The sequence below is a fragment of the Panulirus ornatus genome, chromosome 9 (genome assembly GCF_036320965.1).
Source record: "Panulirus ornatus isolate Po-2019 chromosome 9, ASM3632096v1, whole genome shotgun sequence".
NCBI classification, from domain to species: Eukaryota; Metazoa; Arthropoda; class Malacostraca; order Decapoda; family Palinuridae; genus Panulirus; species Panulirus ornatus.
Window position 1 is genome coordinate 45,162,841 of NC_092232.1, and position 18,732 is coordinate 45,181,572.

General features: G+C 42.9%; 1 protein-coding gene across 2 annotated transcripts in view; it reads right to left on the reverse strand.

Annotated features, from left to right (window-relative positions):
• Positions 1-7,617, reverse strand: part of dgt3 (dim gamma-tubulin 3) — a 111,888-nt gene extending 104,271 nt beyond the window's left edge. The window contains exons 1-2 of one of the 2 annotated variants that reach the window (XM_071665117.1): positions 7,463-7,617; positions 1,140-1,244 (exon numbers count right to left, since the gene is read on the reverse strand). In XM_071665117.1, the coding sequence (XP_071521218.1) occupies positions 1,140-1,162 (23 nt within the window). In that variant the 5' untranslated portion in view covers positions 1,163-1,244; positions 7,463-7,617. Of the gene's footprint in view, positions 1-1,053; positions 1,245-7,462 lie in introns of both variants that reach the window. The other variant, XM_071665116.1, reaches the window with a different exon arrangement.
• Positions 7,618-18,732: the final 11,115 nt, after the last annotated feature.

The following is an 18,732-nucleotide window of genomic DNA, read 5'->3' on the forward strand; positions in this document are numbered from 1 at the left end:
GATTCCACATTGGAGTTCCCTATGGAGCATTTATTTTTCTCCAACACTCTTCAGTCTTTTTGAACAAAGGATTAATTCATCCTTGTACGGAGTATCATTCTCACATCTTGGGTGGCTCTAGCTATGCATCCTTATCTGACAGAGTTAAGCCAAAAGCCATTCAACTTATAAACTCTCCCATGATAACATCAAAACTTGACTCACTTGCCTTGCACTGCAACATTGGCTAACTTTCCCCTCTTCTATAGGTATTACTTTGGTTTTTGCGCCCGAGAGCTGGCTGCTTGTGTGCCCCCCACCACTAGCTATATCACATAATACTCGGCAAGCTGCTTCATCATATGGTTACTGTGGGCTGTTGACAAATACAGCATAGGCTGTTTTGATAACTGCTTCTTTCCCTACACCTCTAAGCTTTGGAACTTTCTACCCTTTTATCTCTCTCCTAGTAATGATAAACTGGCTCAATTTAAAAGACAGGCTTTTCACTTTTTCCAAAATTTGTAAATACTTTCCCTTGCCTCTTCTTTTCCCCTTTCATTACCCTCTCTATATTTCGATTAAGGCCTGGACTTGATGTTGACTTTTGTCCGTGACTGGAGCCCCCAAATAAGAAAGAAAAAAAGCTCTAACTCTGAGACATTTGGACATATCAACATGAACCAAACAAACCAAATTCAACAGCCTATAAATAAGTTAATTTTGTTATGTTTCAGGATGGTTCTGTCAAGACTCCATTACTCTGTCAAAGTTCTGTCATCACCAGAATTGTAACAGCCATGACAAAGTATGTTAAAAATTTCCTCGCCCAGTATCTTAATATGTATAGCTACACTACCTAACACATTTACTTCCATGTACCTCTTCCTTAAGTATTCTAGTAATAAAGAGGGCAGCATCTAAGGAAATCATATCAGATAAAGTCTCACAATTAAAGTTATGCCAATGCTGAAAATAATTACCATTACTGAATTAAGCAAAAGCTGAAATATCAAATACTATAATTGCAAATTAATTCAAAACATATTAAAAGGTATATAAATATAGCCTTACTCATTCAGTTCTGCATCAGTGAGAATATCATTAGCTGACACATTCTCAGTGAACCATTCCAAAAAAGTTGCCAGTGGGGTACTAACATCTGACTGGAGGAACCAATCATAATTTGCACCTTCCAGGCGCTCTGCACCTGGTATCCTTAACACTTTAAGGTGAGCAACAAGACGATCCCCATCCATCATGATCTGTGATGAAAGAATACAAATTAGAGTGATTACAACAGCACAACTAAATGCTTTTTTTCTGTATGTTTTAAACTGATATGCCTGGCAGGTGTATTGTTCTTAAGATAACTAATGGCAAGGAAGTTTTATACTGCATGCACAAATGTCGAGAATATTCAAGATTACAGTAGAGAGGTCTTAATGTTCTTAGCACTCAGTTCTTTGTAACAGAAAAAAAACTTTTATCACCCAAACCTTTGTAACAGAAAAAGAACTTTTATCACCCAAACCACAACATAAGCAACAATGAACCCCAAGTAGATATAAATACAGACACATGCACCCTACAGGTAGCCCTATAAAAGGTGATCCTCTGGTTTGAAAGTAAAGATACTTATCAATAATATTCTCCTCATCAGGCCCCCTTCTCTATTCCTTCTTCTGGAAAATTAAGAAAATGAGGGGAGGATTTCCAGCCCCCCGCTCCCTCCCCTTTTAATTGCCTTCTACGACACGCTTCATATGCCCTGGTTCAATCCACTGACAGCACGTTAACCCCGGTATACCACATTGTTACAATTCATTCTATTCCTTGCACAAATTTCACCCTCCTGTATGTTCAGGCCCCGATCGCTCAAAATCTTTTTTACTCCATCCTTCCACCTCCAATTGGTCTCCCACTTCTCCTTGTTCCCTCCACTTATGACACATATATCCTTTTTGTCAATGTTACCTCACTCATTCTCTCCATGTGTCCAAACCATGTTTCAACACAACCTCCTCTGCTCTCTCAGCCACACTCTTTTTATTACCACATATCTCTCTTACCCTTTCATTACTTACTCGATCAAACCACCTCACACCACATACTGTCCTTAAACATCTCATTTCCAACACATCCACCCTCCTCCGCACAACCCTATCTATAGCTCATGCCTCGCAACCATATAATATTGATGGAACCACTATTCCTTCAAACATACCCATTTTTGCTCATCAAGATAATGTTCTTGACTTCCACACATTCTTCAACGCTCCCAGAACCTTTGCCCCCTCCCCCACCCTGTGACTCACTTCCGCTTCCATCCGATGCTTAGTCCACTCCCAGATATCTAAAACACTTCACTACTTCCAGTTTTTCTCATTCAAACCTACTTCCCAATTAACCTGCCCCTCAACCCCACTGAACCTAATAACCTTGCTCTTATTCACATTTACTGTCAACTTTCTTTCACACACTTTACCAAACTCAATCACCAACTTCTGCAGTTTCTCACCTGAATCAGCCACCAGCATTGTATCATCAGCAAACAAAAACTGATTCACTTCCCAAGCCCTCTCATTCACAACAGAATGTGTACTTGCCCCTCTCTTCAAAACTCTTGCATTCACTTCCCTAACCATCCCATCCATAAACAAATTAAACAACCATATATTATATTACTTTTATTTATTATACTTTGTCGCTGTCTCCCATGTTAGCGAGGTAGCGCAAGGAAAATAGACGAAAGAATGGCCCAAACCACCCACATAAACATGTATATACAAACATGTCCACACATGCACATATACATACCTATACATTTCAACGTATATATATATATATATATTTTTTTTTTATTATACTTTGTCGCTGTCTCCCGCGTTTGCGAGGTAGCGCAAGGAAACAGACGAAAGAAATGGCCCAACCCCCCCCCATACACATGTATATACATACGTCCACACACGCAAATATACATACCTACACAGCTTTCCATGGTTTACCCCAGACGCTTCACATGCCTTGATTCAATCCACTGACAGCACGTCAACCCCGGTATACCACATCGCTCCAATTCACTCTATTCCTTGCCCTCCTTTCACCCTCCTGCATGTTCAGGCCCCGATCAAACAAAATCTTTTTCACTCCATCTTTCCACCTCCAATTTGGTCTCCCTCTTCTCCTCGTTCCCTCCACCTCCGACACATATATCCTCTTGGTCAATCTTTCCTCACTCATTCTCTCCATGTGCCCAAACCACTTCAAAACACCCTCTTCTGCTCTCTCAACCACGCTCTTTTTATTTCCACACATCTCTCTTACCCTTACGTTACTCACTCGATCAAACCACCTCACACCACACATTGTCCTCAAACATCTCATTTCCAGCACATCCATCCTCCTGCGCACAACTCTATCCATAGCCCACGCCTCGCAACCATACAACATTGTTGGAACCACTATTCCTTCAAACATACCCATTTTTGCTTTCCGAGATAATGTTCTCGACTTCCACACATTCTTCAAGGCCCCCAGAATTTTCGCCCCCTCCCCCACCCTATGATCCACTTCCGCTTCCATGGTTCCATCCGCTGCCAGATCCACTCCCAGATATCTAAAACACTTCACTTCCTCCAGTTTTTCTCCATTCAAACTCACCTCCCAATTGACTTGACCCTCAACCCTACTGTACCTAATAACCTTGCTCTTATTCACATTTACTCTTAACTTTCTTCTTCCACACACTTTACCAAACTCAGTCACCAGCTTCTGCAGTTTCTCACATGAATCAGCCACCAGCGCTGTATCATCAGGGGTGACTGTATTATTGACTGGCTGGTAAGATTATTTAATGTATGTATGACTCATGGTGAGGTGCCTGAGGATTGGCGGAATGCGTGCATAGTGCCATTGTACAAAGGCAAAGGGGATAAGAGTGAGTGCTCAAATTACAGAGGTATAAGTTTGTTGATTATTCCTGGTAAATTATATGGGAGGGTATTGATTGAGAGGGTGAAGGCATGTACAGAGCATCAGATTGGGGAAGAGCACTATGGTTTCAGAAGTGGTAGAGGATGTGTGGATCAGGTGTTTGCTTTGAAGAATGTATGTGAGAAATACTTAGAAAAGCAAATGGATTTGTATGTAGCATTTATGGATCTGGAGAAGGCATATGATAGAGTTGATAGAGATGCTCTGTGGAAGGTATTAAGAATATATGGTGTGGGAGGCAAGTTGTTAGAAGCAGTGAAAAGTTTTTATCGAGGATGTAAGGCATGTGTACGTGTAGGAAGAGAAGAAAGTGATTGGTTCTCAGTGAATGTAGGTTTGTGGCAGGGGTGTGTGATGTCTCCATGGTTGTTTAATTTGTTTATGGATGGGGTTGTTAGGGAGGTGAATGCAAGAGTTTTGGAAAGAGGGGCAAGTATGAAGTCTGTTGGGGATGAGAGAGCTTGGGAAGTGAGTCAGTTGTTGTTCGCTGATGATACAGCGCTGGTGGCTGATTCATGCGAGAAACTGCAGAAGCTGGTGACTGAGTTTGGGAAAGTGTATGAAAGAAGAAAGTTAAGAGTAAATGTGATTAAGAGCAAGGTTATTAAGTACAGTAGGGTTGAGGGTCAAGTCAATTGGGAGGTAAGTTTGAATGGAGAAAAACTGGAGGAAGTAAAGTGTTTTAGATATCTGGGAGTGGATCTGGCAGCGGATGGAACCATGGAAGCGGAAGTGGATCATAGGGTGGGGGAGGGGGCGAAAATTCTGGGAGCCTTGAAGAATGTGTGGAAGTCGAGAACATTATCTCGGAAAGCAAAAATGGGTATGTTTGAAGGAATAGTGGTTCCAACAATGTTGTATGGTTGCAAGGCGTGGGCTATGGATAGAGTTGTGCGCAGGAGGATGGATGTGCTGGAAATGAGATGTTTGAGGACAATGTGTGGTGTGAGGTGGTTTGATCGAGTAAGTAATGTAAGGGTAAGAGAGATGTGTGGAAATAAAAAGAGCGTGGTTGAGAGAGCAGAAGAGGGTGTTTTGAAATGGTTTGGGCACATGGAGAGAATGAGTGAGGAAAGATTGACCAAGAGGATATATGTGTCGGAGGTGGAGGGAACAAGGAGAAGTGGGAGACCAAATTGGAGGTGGAAAGATGGAGTGAAAAAGATTTTGTGTGATTGGGGCCTGAACATGCAGGAGGGTGAAAGGAGGGCAAGGAATAGAGTGAACTGGATTGATGTGGTATACCGGGGTTGACGTGCTGTCAGTGGATTGAATCGGGGCATGTGAAGCATCTGGGGTAAACCATGGAAAGCTGTGTAGGTATGTATATTTGCGGGTGTGGATGTATGTATATACATGTGTATGGGGGTGGGTTGGGCCATTTCTTTTGTCTGTTTCCTTGCGCTACCTCGCAAACGTGGGAGACAGCGACAAAGAAATAAAAAAAATATATATATACGAACAACGTGCATAGGAACGTGCATCTTCATAGAACATACAAACCTCCAACATATGTTTCATTATTCATTCAGAATCATACATAATTGCTGTTTCCTTCGTCAGTGAGGTAGCGCCAGAAAACAGAAGAATGGCCCATCCTCTGATGTACACATATATATATACATAAATGCCCATGTAAACACATACCCATACATATACACATTAACATATGCATACATATACATAAACACACAGGCATTTACATATATACACATGTTCATATTCATACTTGCTTGCCTTCAGTCATTCCTGACACTATCCCGCACCATAGGAAACTGCATTGCCACCCCCTGCTTCAGCAAGGTAGTGCCAGGAAAACAGACAAAAAAGGTCCCATTAAATCACACTCAGTATCTAGCTGTCATGTGTAATGCACCGAAACCACAGCTCCCTATCCACATCCAGGCCCCACATACCTTTCCATGGTTTACCCCAGATGTTTCACATGATTTGGTTCAGTCCATTGACAGCACGTTGACCCCAGTATACCACATCATTCTAATTCACTCTATTCCTTGCATGTCTCTTAACCGCCTGTATGTTCAGGCCCTGATCGCTAAAAACCTTTTTCAGTTCACCCTTCCACCTTCAATTTGGTCTGCTTCTCCTTGTTCCCTCCACCTCTGACATGAATATCCTCTTTGCCAATCTTTCTTCACTTATTATCTCCATATGATCAAACCATTTCAACACACCCTCTTCTGCTCACTCAAACTCTCTCTTTATTTCCACACGTCTCTCACCCTTTCATTACTTACTCGATCAAACCACCTCACACCACATATTGTACTTAAACATTTCAGTTCAAATATATTCACAAAACCTTCACTTCACCGTGAAGAGATATAGGCACAATCACCACCGGAAAGAGAAATAAGAGACGGTGATTACTTTCGTCTAATGCATCCTCCCAGCAAATCTATCTAAATAACACAGTAACATTCACATACTTTTCAAATAAATAGAATGTATGACAAATTTGGTTTGCTTGTGGGGGATAGGTAAAATCTTCATAGACTAATTTCTAAATGTTTCGCTTACTCTTACCCCATATTTTCCCCAATCATGGCCCTCCCAGTAAAAGTCTACATTAGCTCTGCATTGAAACTAGTTTTGAGAAAAGGGTACTTATGTTTTATGTGCTTTATACAGAACACAGTGATTACAGATACACAAGTGGAGGAACAATCTTTTTCATCTTTCATGCTAAATGATACCAAATAAGGCGCCTGTAGCATATCGGAGGAACTTAGGGTTAACTTACACAGGAACACTTAATATTCTTCCATTAATGAAAATATGAAAATCTCAACCTCCCTCGGAGTTAGGATGTATCTCAAACTTTAATATCTTACTGAAAACATTCCAGTCAGTCATGAAAATGCACTGCCAACATGGCACCCAATCTCAACAAACTGACGATACACAAAGCAGCCAGGCATCCTTGAAGCAGACGGTAATGTTGGTTTATTTCTGCAAATATTACAGCTACTCGGAGAGGATTTTAAGAGTTCTATGAAAATCTAAATTGTGTATGACCTGCTTTTACTTAAACCTAAACTCAATCCGATATATCCTTATTGCATTATATTACATCGTCCTGTGTATCAAAATCTTCCATGTCTTGCTCCGCTAATGCTATTCCATCCTTTGAATACTACAATACCACTGTAGAACACGACCAGTCGGCATAATAAGCATTAATATTGATACAGAGTTCTCTCCCCAATCACATTTCTTATAAGATGAAATCAAAAGCACCTTAATAACCTCCGTACGATATTTTAGATGAGCCCCTAAACTACAACTTTTCCCAAAACACTAATATACATTTCTTCCACGTCCCTAAGGCATTCCCTTGGTGCACCCTAAATAGGAACACTTAAGTCTTTGAAGTAATGCTGGTTCAAAAGCGAAATCACTTTAGCTACTATCCTCCCTTTAACGGCAACAAAGTTATCACCGATTACAAGAACAAGATTCTCACCTTAAAAATAAGACGAACTATCCCATAGGGTATTAAAAAATACCGTCAGAAGAGAAGACTGACACCTTCTTGCTCTGTCAACGTCTGTCCTCAGATTCTAAACATTGGCGCACTTCCCTGTGATTGGCTGACTGAGAAAATACTTTGTTAGTATACGGGGTTACATTGCTATCTTTCAAACACTTGTTGAAATGAAAATAGTATTACTTAATTGTATAAATTCATATATTTTTTCATTAATATCATCATACTTGATCGCCGTTTAATGGGTCAGCGGGGCAGCGCCAGGAAACAGACGAAGAAATCCCACCCACTCATATACACCCATATATATACATACACGACCATACACGTGTATATATATATATATATATATATATATATATATATATATATATATATATATATATATATATATATATATATACAACCATATACATAATACTCATGTACATATTCATACTCGCTTGCTTTCATACATTCTCGGCGCCACCCCGCCCCACAGGAAATAGCATCGCCATCCCCTGCGTCAGCAAGGTAGCGCCAAGAAAACAGAAAAAAAGGCCACATTCGTTCATACTCATTCTCTAGCTGTCATGTGTAATGCACCGAAACCACAACTCTTTATCTACATCCAGGCCTCATAGACCTTTCCATGGTTTACCCCAGAAGATTCACATGCCCTGGTTCAGGCCATTGACAGCACGTCGACCCAGGTATACCACACAGTTCCAGTTCACTCTATTCCTCACACGCCTCACCCTCCTGTATGTTCAGGCCCCAATCGCTCAAAATCTTTTTCACTCTATCCTTCCACCTCCAATTTGGTCTCCTGCTTCTCCTTGTTCCCCCACACTGACATATATCCTATTTGTCAACCTTACCTCATTCCATGTATCCAAGCTATTTAAAACACCTGCTCTCTCACCCACACTCTTTTTATTACCGCACATCTCTCTTATCCTTTCATTACTTACTCGATCAAACCACCTCTCACCACATATTGTCCTCAGTCATTTAATTTCCAATACATCCACACTCCTCTGTACAACCCTATATACAACCCATGCCTCGCAACCATGTAATATTGTTGGGACTACTATTCCTTCAAACATACCCATTTTCGCACTCCGAGATAACGTTTTCTATTTCCACACATTCTTCATCGTTCCCAGACCTTCGCCTTCTCCCCCACCCTATGACTCACTTCCACTTTGAAGTCCACTCTCAGATATCTAAAACACTTTACTTCCTCCAATTTTTCTCCATTCAAACCCACATCTTAAGTAACTTGTCCCTCAACCCGGCTAAACCTAATAACCTTGCTTTTATTCACATTTTTCTCAAATTTCTCCTTTCACACACTTTTCCAGACTAGTTTCCCAGGCCTCTCATCCAAAACTCTTGCATCTACCTCCCTAACCATCCCACCAATAAACAAATTAAACAACCATCGGTACATCACATATCCCTGCCGCAGACTAACCTTCACTGGGAACCAATCACTCTCCTCTCTTCCTACTCGTACACATGCCTTACAACCTTGATAAAAACTTCTTACCGCTTCTAGCAGCTTACCTCGCACACCGTATATTCTTAAGACCTTCCACAAAGCATCTCTACCCACCCTGTCATATACCTTCTCCAGATCCCTAAATGCCATATACAAATCCGCATGTTTCTCTAAGCATTTTTCACACACATTCTTCAAAGCAAACACCTGATCCACACATCCTCTACCACTTCTGCAACCACACTGCTTCTCCTCAATCTGATGCTCTGTACATACCTTCACCCTCAACTGATTTGTAATCTAATAATGCCTTTTGATCATCTTTCCTACTTAGGTACGTATACTTGTGTATATCTCTAATTTTCGAACCAGATATTCCTAATCACCAGTCTTTTTTTCAGCACAAAAATCCACAAGCTCTTCACCATTTCCATTCACAACACTGAATACCCCTTGTACACCAGTTATACCCTTAACTGCCATATTACTCACCTTCGCATTTAAATCATTCATCACTAATACCCGGTCTCGTCTACCAAAACTGCTGACACACTCACGCAACTGCTCCCAAAACGCTTGCCTCTCAAGATCTTTCTTTTCATGATCAGGTGCATAAGCACCAATAATCATCACCCATTTCTCTCTCTCCACTCTCAGTTTTATCCACGTCAATATAGAACTCACTTCCTTACACTCTATCTCACACTCCCACAACTCTTGCTTTAGAAACAGTGCTACTCCTTCCTTAGCTCTTGTCCTCTTCACCAACCCCTGCTATACTTCTAAGACTTCTCTAAACTATTCTTCCCCTTGAGTTTCGTTTCACTCAAAGCCAGAACATCCAGGTTTCTTTTCTCAAAAATACTACGTAAATATATATATATATATATATATATATATATATATATATATATATATATATATATATATATATATATATATATATATATTTTTCCCCCTGGGGATAGGGGAGAAAGAATACTTCCCACGTATTCCCTGCGTGTCGTAGAAGGCGACTAAAAGGGAAGGGAGCGGGGGGCTGGAAATCCTCTCCTCTTTTTTCTTTTTTTATTTTCCAAAGGAAGGAACAGAGAAGGGGGCTGGATGAGGATGTTTCCTCAGAGGCCCAGTCCTCTGTTCTTAACGGTACCTCGCTGACGCGGGAAATGGCGAATAGTATGAAAGAAAGAACGCGGGAGACAGCGACAAAGTATAAAAAAAAAAAAATATATATATATATATATATATATATATATATATATATATATATATATATATATATATATATATATATATATACGTAAATAGTGCATATGAACCCGCACCACCATGTAACACAGTAACCTCCAACTGCCAGGACTGAGCCCGAGTCCCCTGCGGGAGGCGGGAGCACCGCGGCTAGGCTATGATCACACCTAAAGGGAAACGATTATTCGAGTCCTATGTAATCGAGTACCCTTTCCATGGTTTACCCCAGACGCTTCACATGCCCTGGTTCAATCCAGTGACAGCACGTCGACCCCGGTATACCACAACGTTCCAATTCACTCTATTCCTTGCACGCCTTTCACCCTCCTGTATGTTCAGGCCCCGATCGCTCAAATTTTTTTTCACTAAATCCTTCCACCTGCGATTTGGTCTTCCGCTTCTCCTCGTTCCCTTCACCTCTGAGATATACAACCTCTTTGTCAATATTTCTTCACTCATTCTCTCCATGCATCCAAACCATTTCTAGACACCCTCTTCTGCTCTCTCACCCACACTCTTTTTATTACCACACATCTCTCTTACCCTTTCATTACTTACTCGATCAAACCACCTCACACCACATATTGGCCTCAAACATTTCATTTCCAACACATCCACCTTCCTCCGCATAACCCTATCTATAGCCCACGCCTCGCAACCATATAACATTGTTAGGTGAGTTTGGTGAAGTGTGTGAAAGAAGAAAGTTGATAGTAAACGTGGATAAGAGCCAGGTTATTACGTTCAGTGGGGTTGAGGGACAAGTTAATTGGGAGGTAAGTTTGAATGGAGAAAAACTGGAGGAAGTGAAGTGTTGTAGATATCTGGGAGTGGATTTGGCAGCGGATGGAACCATGGAAACGGAAGAGAGTCACAGGTTGGAGGAAGGAGCGAAGGTTCTGGGAGCGTTGAAGAATGTATGGAAGGTGAGAATGTTATCTCGGAGAGCGAGAATGGGTATGTTTGAAGGAACAGTGGTCCCAACAATGTTGTATGGTTGCGAGGCATGGGCTATAGATAGGGTTGTGCGGATGAGGGTGGATGTGTTGGAAATGAAATATTTGAGGACAATATATGGTGACAATATATGGTAATAAAAAGAGTGTGGGTGAGAGAGCAGAAGAGGATTTATTGAAATGGTTTGGACACATGGAGAGAATAAATGAGGTTAGATTGACAAAGAGGATATATGTGTCAGAGGTGGAGGGAAGATGGAGAAGCGGGAGACCAAACTGGAGGCGGAGGGATGGAGTGAAAAAGATTTTGAGCGATCGGGGCCTGAACATACAGGAGGGTGAAAGGTGTGCAAGGAATAGAGTAAATTGGAATTATGTGGTATACTGGGGTTGACGTGGTTTCAACGGATTGAACCAGGACATATGAAGCGTCTGGGGTAAAACATGGAGTGAAAAAGATTTTGAGCGATCGGGGCCTGAACATACAGGAGGGTGAAAGGCGTGCAAGGCATAGAGTAAATTGGAATTATGTGGTATACCGGTATACCGGGGTCGACGTGGTTTCAATGGATTGAACCAGGACATATGAAGCGTCTGGGGTAAACCATGGAAAGGTCTATGGGGTTTGGATGTGGAAAGGGAGCTGTGGTTTTGGTGCATTATGCATGATAGTTAGAGACTGATGTTTAGTTTGCTAAGTGTGACTGGAGGAAAATAATGATTGGCTGTTTAGAAATGAAGATAAGCCTTAAAGCTAATAATCTTTTTCATCTATACGTAAAATCATTTTGATTCACTGTAGATGAAACAAAAACAATATTGAACGTAGTCTGCTTTACAGGAAACTATCTGTAATAACACGAATAGTTTGAATAATGAGTGACTATCCTAAGCTTTTAAACCGAACTGCACTTAACTCAAAATGATACGTCAAGGGTTCTAAAAAGCTAATTCTATTTCAAAGATGTAACAGTGCAAATATATATATATATATATATATATATATATATATATATATATATATATATATATATATATATATATATATATATATATATATATCTACATCGTATGAAGAATGAAAATAAGTGAGCCACGTAATGTTAAATGATGTGTATTCCTATCTGGGGAAGATAGAGACCCAAGTGGTTGCCGTCCCCATGGTTATATTAAGCTCTGGCAGCCTGTGCCCCACTCACTCGCTCTCACTGATCCTGTTGGCTTCCACACGCCCTCCCCCCGCACACACACACACACACACACCTGGCCACACGCTCGCACGCTCTCTCTAGACAAGAGGTTCTCGGTGGGGTTCTTTAGTGCATTGTGTATTGTGAAGGACAGCTGATGGACATAGGTAAGTCAAGTGACGTCACAGACTGTTTATCTCCCAGTAATCCTACTCACAAGCCAATACTCAGTTAGGCACCAACAACAGTGCCAGCTACCAGTCCATACTACCATACTACCACACTACCAGTCCTCATACGACCATCAACCAGTGCTAACAGTCCTCTCATCTCTAGCAACCAGCACAACCAGTCTTCACATGAAGCCAACCATTACCCCAACAACCAGCACTACAAGTCCTTACATGACCACCAACCAGTCCCCACATCACAAGCAACTGGGACTACCAGTCCCCACATCACCAGCAACCAGAACTACCAGTCCTCACATCACCAGCAACCAGGACTACCAGTCCCCACATCACCAGTAACCAGAACTACCAGTCCTCACATCACCAGCAACCAGGACTACCAGTCCCCACAGCACCAGCCGGAACTACCAGTCCCCCACATCACCAGCAACCAGAACTACCAGTCCTCACATCACCAGCAACCAGGACTACCAGTCCCCACATCACCAGTAACCGGAACTACCAGTCCTCACATCACCAGCAACCAGGACTACCAGTCCCCCACAGCACCAGCCGGAACTACCAGTCCCCCACATCACCAGCAACCAGAACTACCAGTCTCCACATCACCAGCAACCAGGACTACCAGTCCCCACATCACCAGTAACCGGAACTACCACTCCTCATATGAACACCAACCAGCATTCCAGTCATCTTAACACCAGCAACCAGAATTAAAAATCTTTAAATGGCCTCAAACCCCACATCACTAGCACTGCCGGTCCCCACGTCCCCATCAGCCAGTCCTACCAGTCCTCACACCACCATCAACCAGAACTACCAGTCCCCACATCACCACCAGCTAACACTACCAGTCCTCCTCACTGCACCATCAACCAATTCTTCCAGTCCTTACACGATCACTAACCCACACTACCAGTCCCCACATCACCAGCAACTACCTGTCCTCACACTACCATCAACCAACTGCCAATCCTCATATCATCTTTAACAAACGCTATCAGTCCCCACATCACAACCAGTTAACAATAGCAGTCCTCACATCACAACCAGTTAACAATAGCAGTCCTCACATCACAACCAGTTAACAATAGCAGTCCTCACATCACAACCAGTTAACAATAGCAGTCCTCACATCACAACCAGTTAACAATAGCAGTCCTCACATCACAACCAGTTAACAATAGCAGTCCTCACATCACAACCAGTTAACAATAGCAGTCCTCACATCACAACCAGTTAACAATAGCAGTCCTCACTTCACAACCAGTTAACAATAGCAGTCATCATATCACAACCAGTTAACAATAGCAGTCCTCACTTCACAACCAGTTAACAATAGCAGTCCTCACATCACAACCAGTTAACAATAGCAGTCCTCTCATCACAACCAGGTAACAATAGCAGCCCTAACATTACAACAGTTAGCAGTAGTAGTCTTCGCTTCACAACCAGTTAACAATAGCAGGCCTCTCATCACAACCAGTTAACAATAGCAGTCCTCACATCCCAACCAGTTAACAATAGCAGTCCTCTCATCACAACCAGTTAACAATAGTAGTCCTCTCATCACAACCAGTTAACAATAGAAGTCCTCACATCACAACCAGTTAACAATAGCAGTCCTCACATCACAGCCAGTTAACAATAGCAGTCCTCACATCACAACCAGTTAACAACAGCAGTCCTCACATCACAACCAGTTAACAACAGCAGTCCTCACATCACAACCAGTTAACAACAGCAGTCCTCACATCACAACCAGTTAACAATAGCAGTCCTCACATCACAACCAGTTAACAATAGCAGTCCTCACATCACAACCAGTTAACAACAGCAGTCCTCTCATCACAACCAGTTAACAGTAGTAGTCCTCACTTCACAACCAGTTAACAATAGCAGTCCTCACATGACAACCAGTTAACAATAGCAGCCCTAACATTACAACAGTTAGCAGTAGTAGTCCTCACATCACAATAGTTAACAATAGCAGTCCTCACATCACAACCAGTTAACAATAGCAGTCCTCACATCACAACCAGTTAACAATAGCAGTCCTCACATCACAACCAGTTAACAATAGCAGTCCTCACATCACAACCAGTTAACAATAGCAGTCCTCACATCACCATCAAACACCAATTCCCATGTTACCAACAATAACACAACCAGACCTGACGCTGCCATAATTCAGCGCCAACAGCAGCCACATCACCACCATCCAACACTGACAGTCCCCACATCACCACCATCCAACACTGACAGTCCCCACATCACCACCATCCAACACTGACAGTCCCCACATCACCACCATCCAACACTGACAGTCCCCACATCACCACCATCCAACATTGCCAGTCCCCACATCACCACCATCCAACACTGCCAGTCCCCACATCACCACCATCCAACACTGACAGTTCCCACATCACCACCATCCAACACTGACAGTCCCCACATCATCACCATCCAACACTGACAGTCCCCACATCACCACCATCCAACACTGACAGTCCCCACATCACCACCATCCAACACTACCAGTCCCCACATCATCACCATCCAACACTGCCAGTCCCCACATCACCACCATCCAACACTGACAGTCCCCACATCACCACCATCCAACACGGACAGTCCCCACATCACCACCATCCAACACTACCAGTCCCCACATCACCACCATCCAACACTGACAGTCCCCACATCATCACCATCCAACACTGACAGTCCCCACATCACCACCATCCAACACTACCAGTCCCCACATCACCACCATCCAACACTGACAGTCCCCACATCATCACCATCCAACACTGCCAGTCCCCACATCACCACCATCCAACACTGACAGTCCCCACATCACCACCATCCAACACTGACAGGCCCCACATCACCACCATCCAACACTACCAGTCCCCACATCACCACCATCCAACACTGACAGTCCCCACATCACCACCATCCAACACTGACAATCGCCACATCACCATCAACTAATATACCTAGTTCTCATATCACCATCAACTCACACTACCAGGCCTCACGCTACTATCAACCAACACTACCAGGCCTCACACTACCCTCAACCAACATTACCATTCCTCACACTACCCTCAACCAACACTACCAGTCCTCACACTGCCATCAACCAACATTACCATTCCTCACACTACCCTCAACCAACACTACCAGTCCTCACACTGCCATCAACCAACACTACCAGTCCTCACACTACCCTCAACCAACACTACCAGTCCTCATACTACCTTCAACCAACACTACCAGTCCTCATACTACCTTCAACCAACACTACCAGTCCTCACACTACCCTCAACCAACACTACCAGTCCTCATACTACCTTCAACCAACACTACCAGTCCTCATACTACCTTCAACCAACACTACCAGTCCTCACACTACCCTCAACCAACACTACCAGTCCTCACACTACCCTCAACCAACACTACCAGTCCTCATACTACCTTCAACCAACACTACCAGTCCTCACACTACCATCAACCAACACTACCAGTCCTCACACTACCCTCAACCAACACTACCAGTCCTCACACTACCCTCAACCAACACTACCAGTCCTCATACTACCCTCAACCAACACCACCAGTCCTCATACTACCTTCAACCAACACTACCAGTCCTCACACTACCCTCAACCAACACTACCAGTCCTCACACTACCCTCAACCAACACTACCAGTCCTCATACTACCTTCAACCAACACTACCAGTCCTCATACTACCTTCAACCAACACTACCAGTCCTCACACTACCCTCAACCAACACTACCAGTCCTCACACTACCCTCAACCAACACTACCAGTCCTCATACTACCTTCAACCAACACTACCAGTCCTCACACTACCATCAACCAACACTACCAGTCCTCACACTACCCTCAACCAACACTACCAGTCCTCACACTACCCTCAACCAACACTACCAGTCCTCATACTACCTTCAACCAACACTACCAGTCCTCATACTACCTTCAACCAACACTACCAGTCCTCACACTACCATCAACCAACACTACCAGTCCTCACACTACCCTCAACCAACACCACCAGTCCTCATACTACCTTCAACCAACACTACCAGTCCTCACACTACCATCCACCAACATCACCAGTCCTCACACTACCCTCAACCAACACTACCAGTCCTCACACTACCCTCAACCAACACTACCAGTCCTCACACTGCCATCCACCAACATCACCAGTCCTCATACTACCTTCAACCAACACTACCAGTCCTCACGCTACCATCAACCAACACTACCAGTCCTCACACTACCAACAACCAGCGTTACCAGGCCTCACACTACCATCAACCAACACTACCAGTCCTCACACTACCCTCAACCAACACTACCAGGCCTCACACTACCCTCAACCAACACTACCAGTCCTCACACTACCTTCAACCTACACTACCAGTCCTCACACTACCCTCAACCAACACTACCAGTCCTCACACTACCTTCAACCTACACTACCAGTCCTCACACTACCGTCAACCAACACTACCAGTCCTCACACTACCAACAACCAGCGTTACCAGGCCTCACACTACCATCAACCAACACTACCAGTCCTCACACTACCCTCAACCAACACTACCAGGCCTCACACTACCCTCAACCAACACTACCAGTCCTCACACTACCTTCAACCTACACTACCAGTCCTCACACTACCCTCAACCAACACTACCAGTCCTCACACTACCTTCAACCTACACTACCAGTCCTCACACTACCGTCAACCAACACTACCAGTCCTCACACTACCCTCAACCAACACTACCAGTCCTCACACTACCTTCAACCTACACTACCAGTCCTCACACTACCGTCAACCAACACTACCAGTCCTCACACTACCGTCAACCAACACTATCAGTCCTCACACTACCCTCAACCAACTCTACCAGTCCTCACACTACCATCAACCAACACTACCAGTCCTCACACTACCATCAACCAACACTTACAGTTTTCACATTTCCACCAACTAACGTTACCAGTCCCTACAGTACCTGCATCCAACGCTCATAATACCCACACTATCACCATGCAACATTCACTGTATGCAGATGCATCGCCATAGCCAAAGTGGTAGTCGTATTAAGGAAAATAATGATGATGATAATAATAATAATAATAATAATAATAATAATAATGATAATAATAATGATAATAATAATAGTAATGATAATAATAATAATAATAATAATAATAATAATAATAATAATAATAATAATGATAATAATAATGATAATGGAAACGTATTTGCCTGCTAGCCTAGTTAATACTATCACTGTGCTATTGTCGGTTATCTTGGGTGTGAGGATGCTATGAGCAAAGGAATACCTTCTGAAGGGAGATCATATATGTACCAGTCGGAAATGGACTTACATGCAAGTTATAGCTGGAGGGAGGAGAGGTGAGAAATAAATTCGGAGTGGTAGATGAGTGCATGTGATGATTAGGAACGTGAGTGGTAGATGATTTAGAATGGAAATTGTGAGGGATCCATCTCTTACTGCATGTGTACGAGGGACTCCGTTACTTCTTGTGATGTATATTGAAGTTCCCTGAAGTGTATGATTTCAGGATAAGGATGAGAAGATGCTCCGGCCTTCTAGCTGGAACTTAAAAGAACACTGTGTAACACAATATTTGTTCCTGGGTAGTAAGTGTTATTTCCTAATTGTTTATGCGTAAAAAGTAGAGAAAAAGGCTGTTATTCCCTTCAAACTTTGCGCTTTGACCATGACAATGATATTTTGAAATTTACATATTTCTAATTGGACAACGGAATAAATTTGCACATTTCTATTCTCATAAAGTCAGAAAAATCAACATATGAATCAAAATCAACATGAATTTTACACTGATGTTAAATAAAAGTGATCACAAAAGATTTAGAAGCGAGTAGTTTTTCGAGATATACGACTTTCTCGTTATATGTTCCTTGGTGGCGGTGTTCAAAGCCCAGTACATCCTGGTGGAAGCGCTCGCCTTGCTCCTCCGAATACGTTCCCATGTTCTTGAAGTTATCAAGATGAGCGTCAAGGATATGGACTTTGAGGGACATCCTGCAACCCGATATGGACTTTGAGGGACATCCTGCAACCCGAT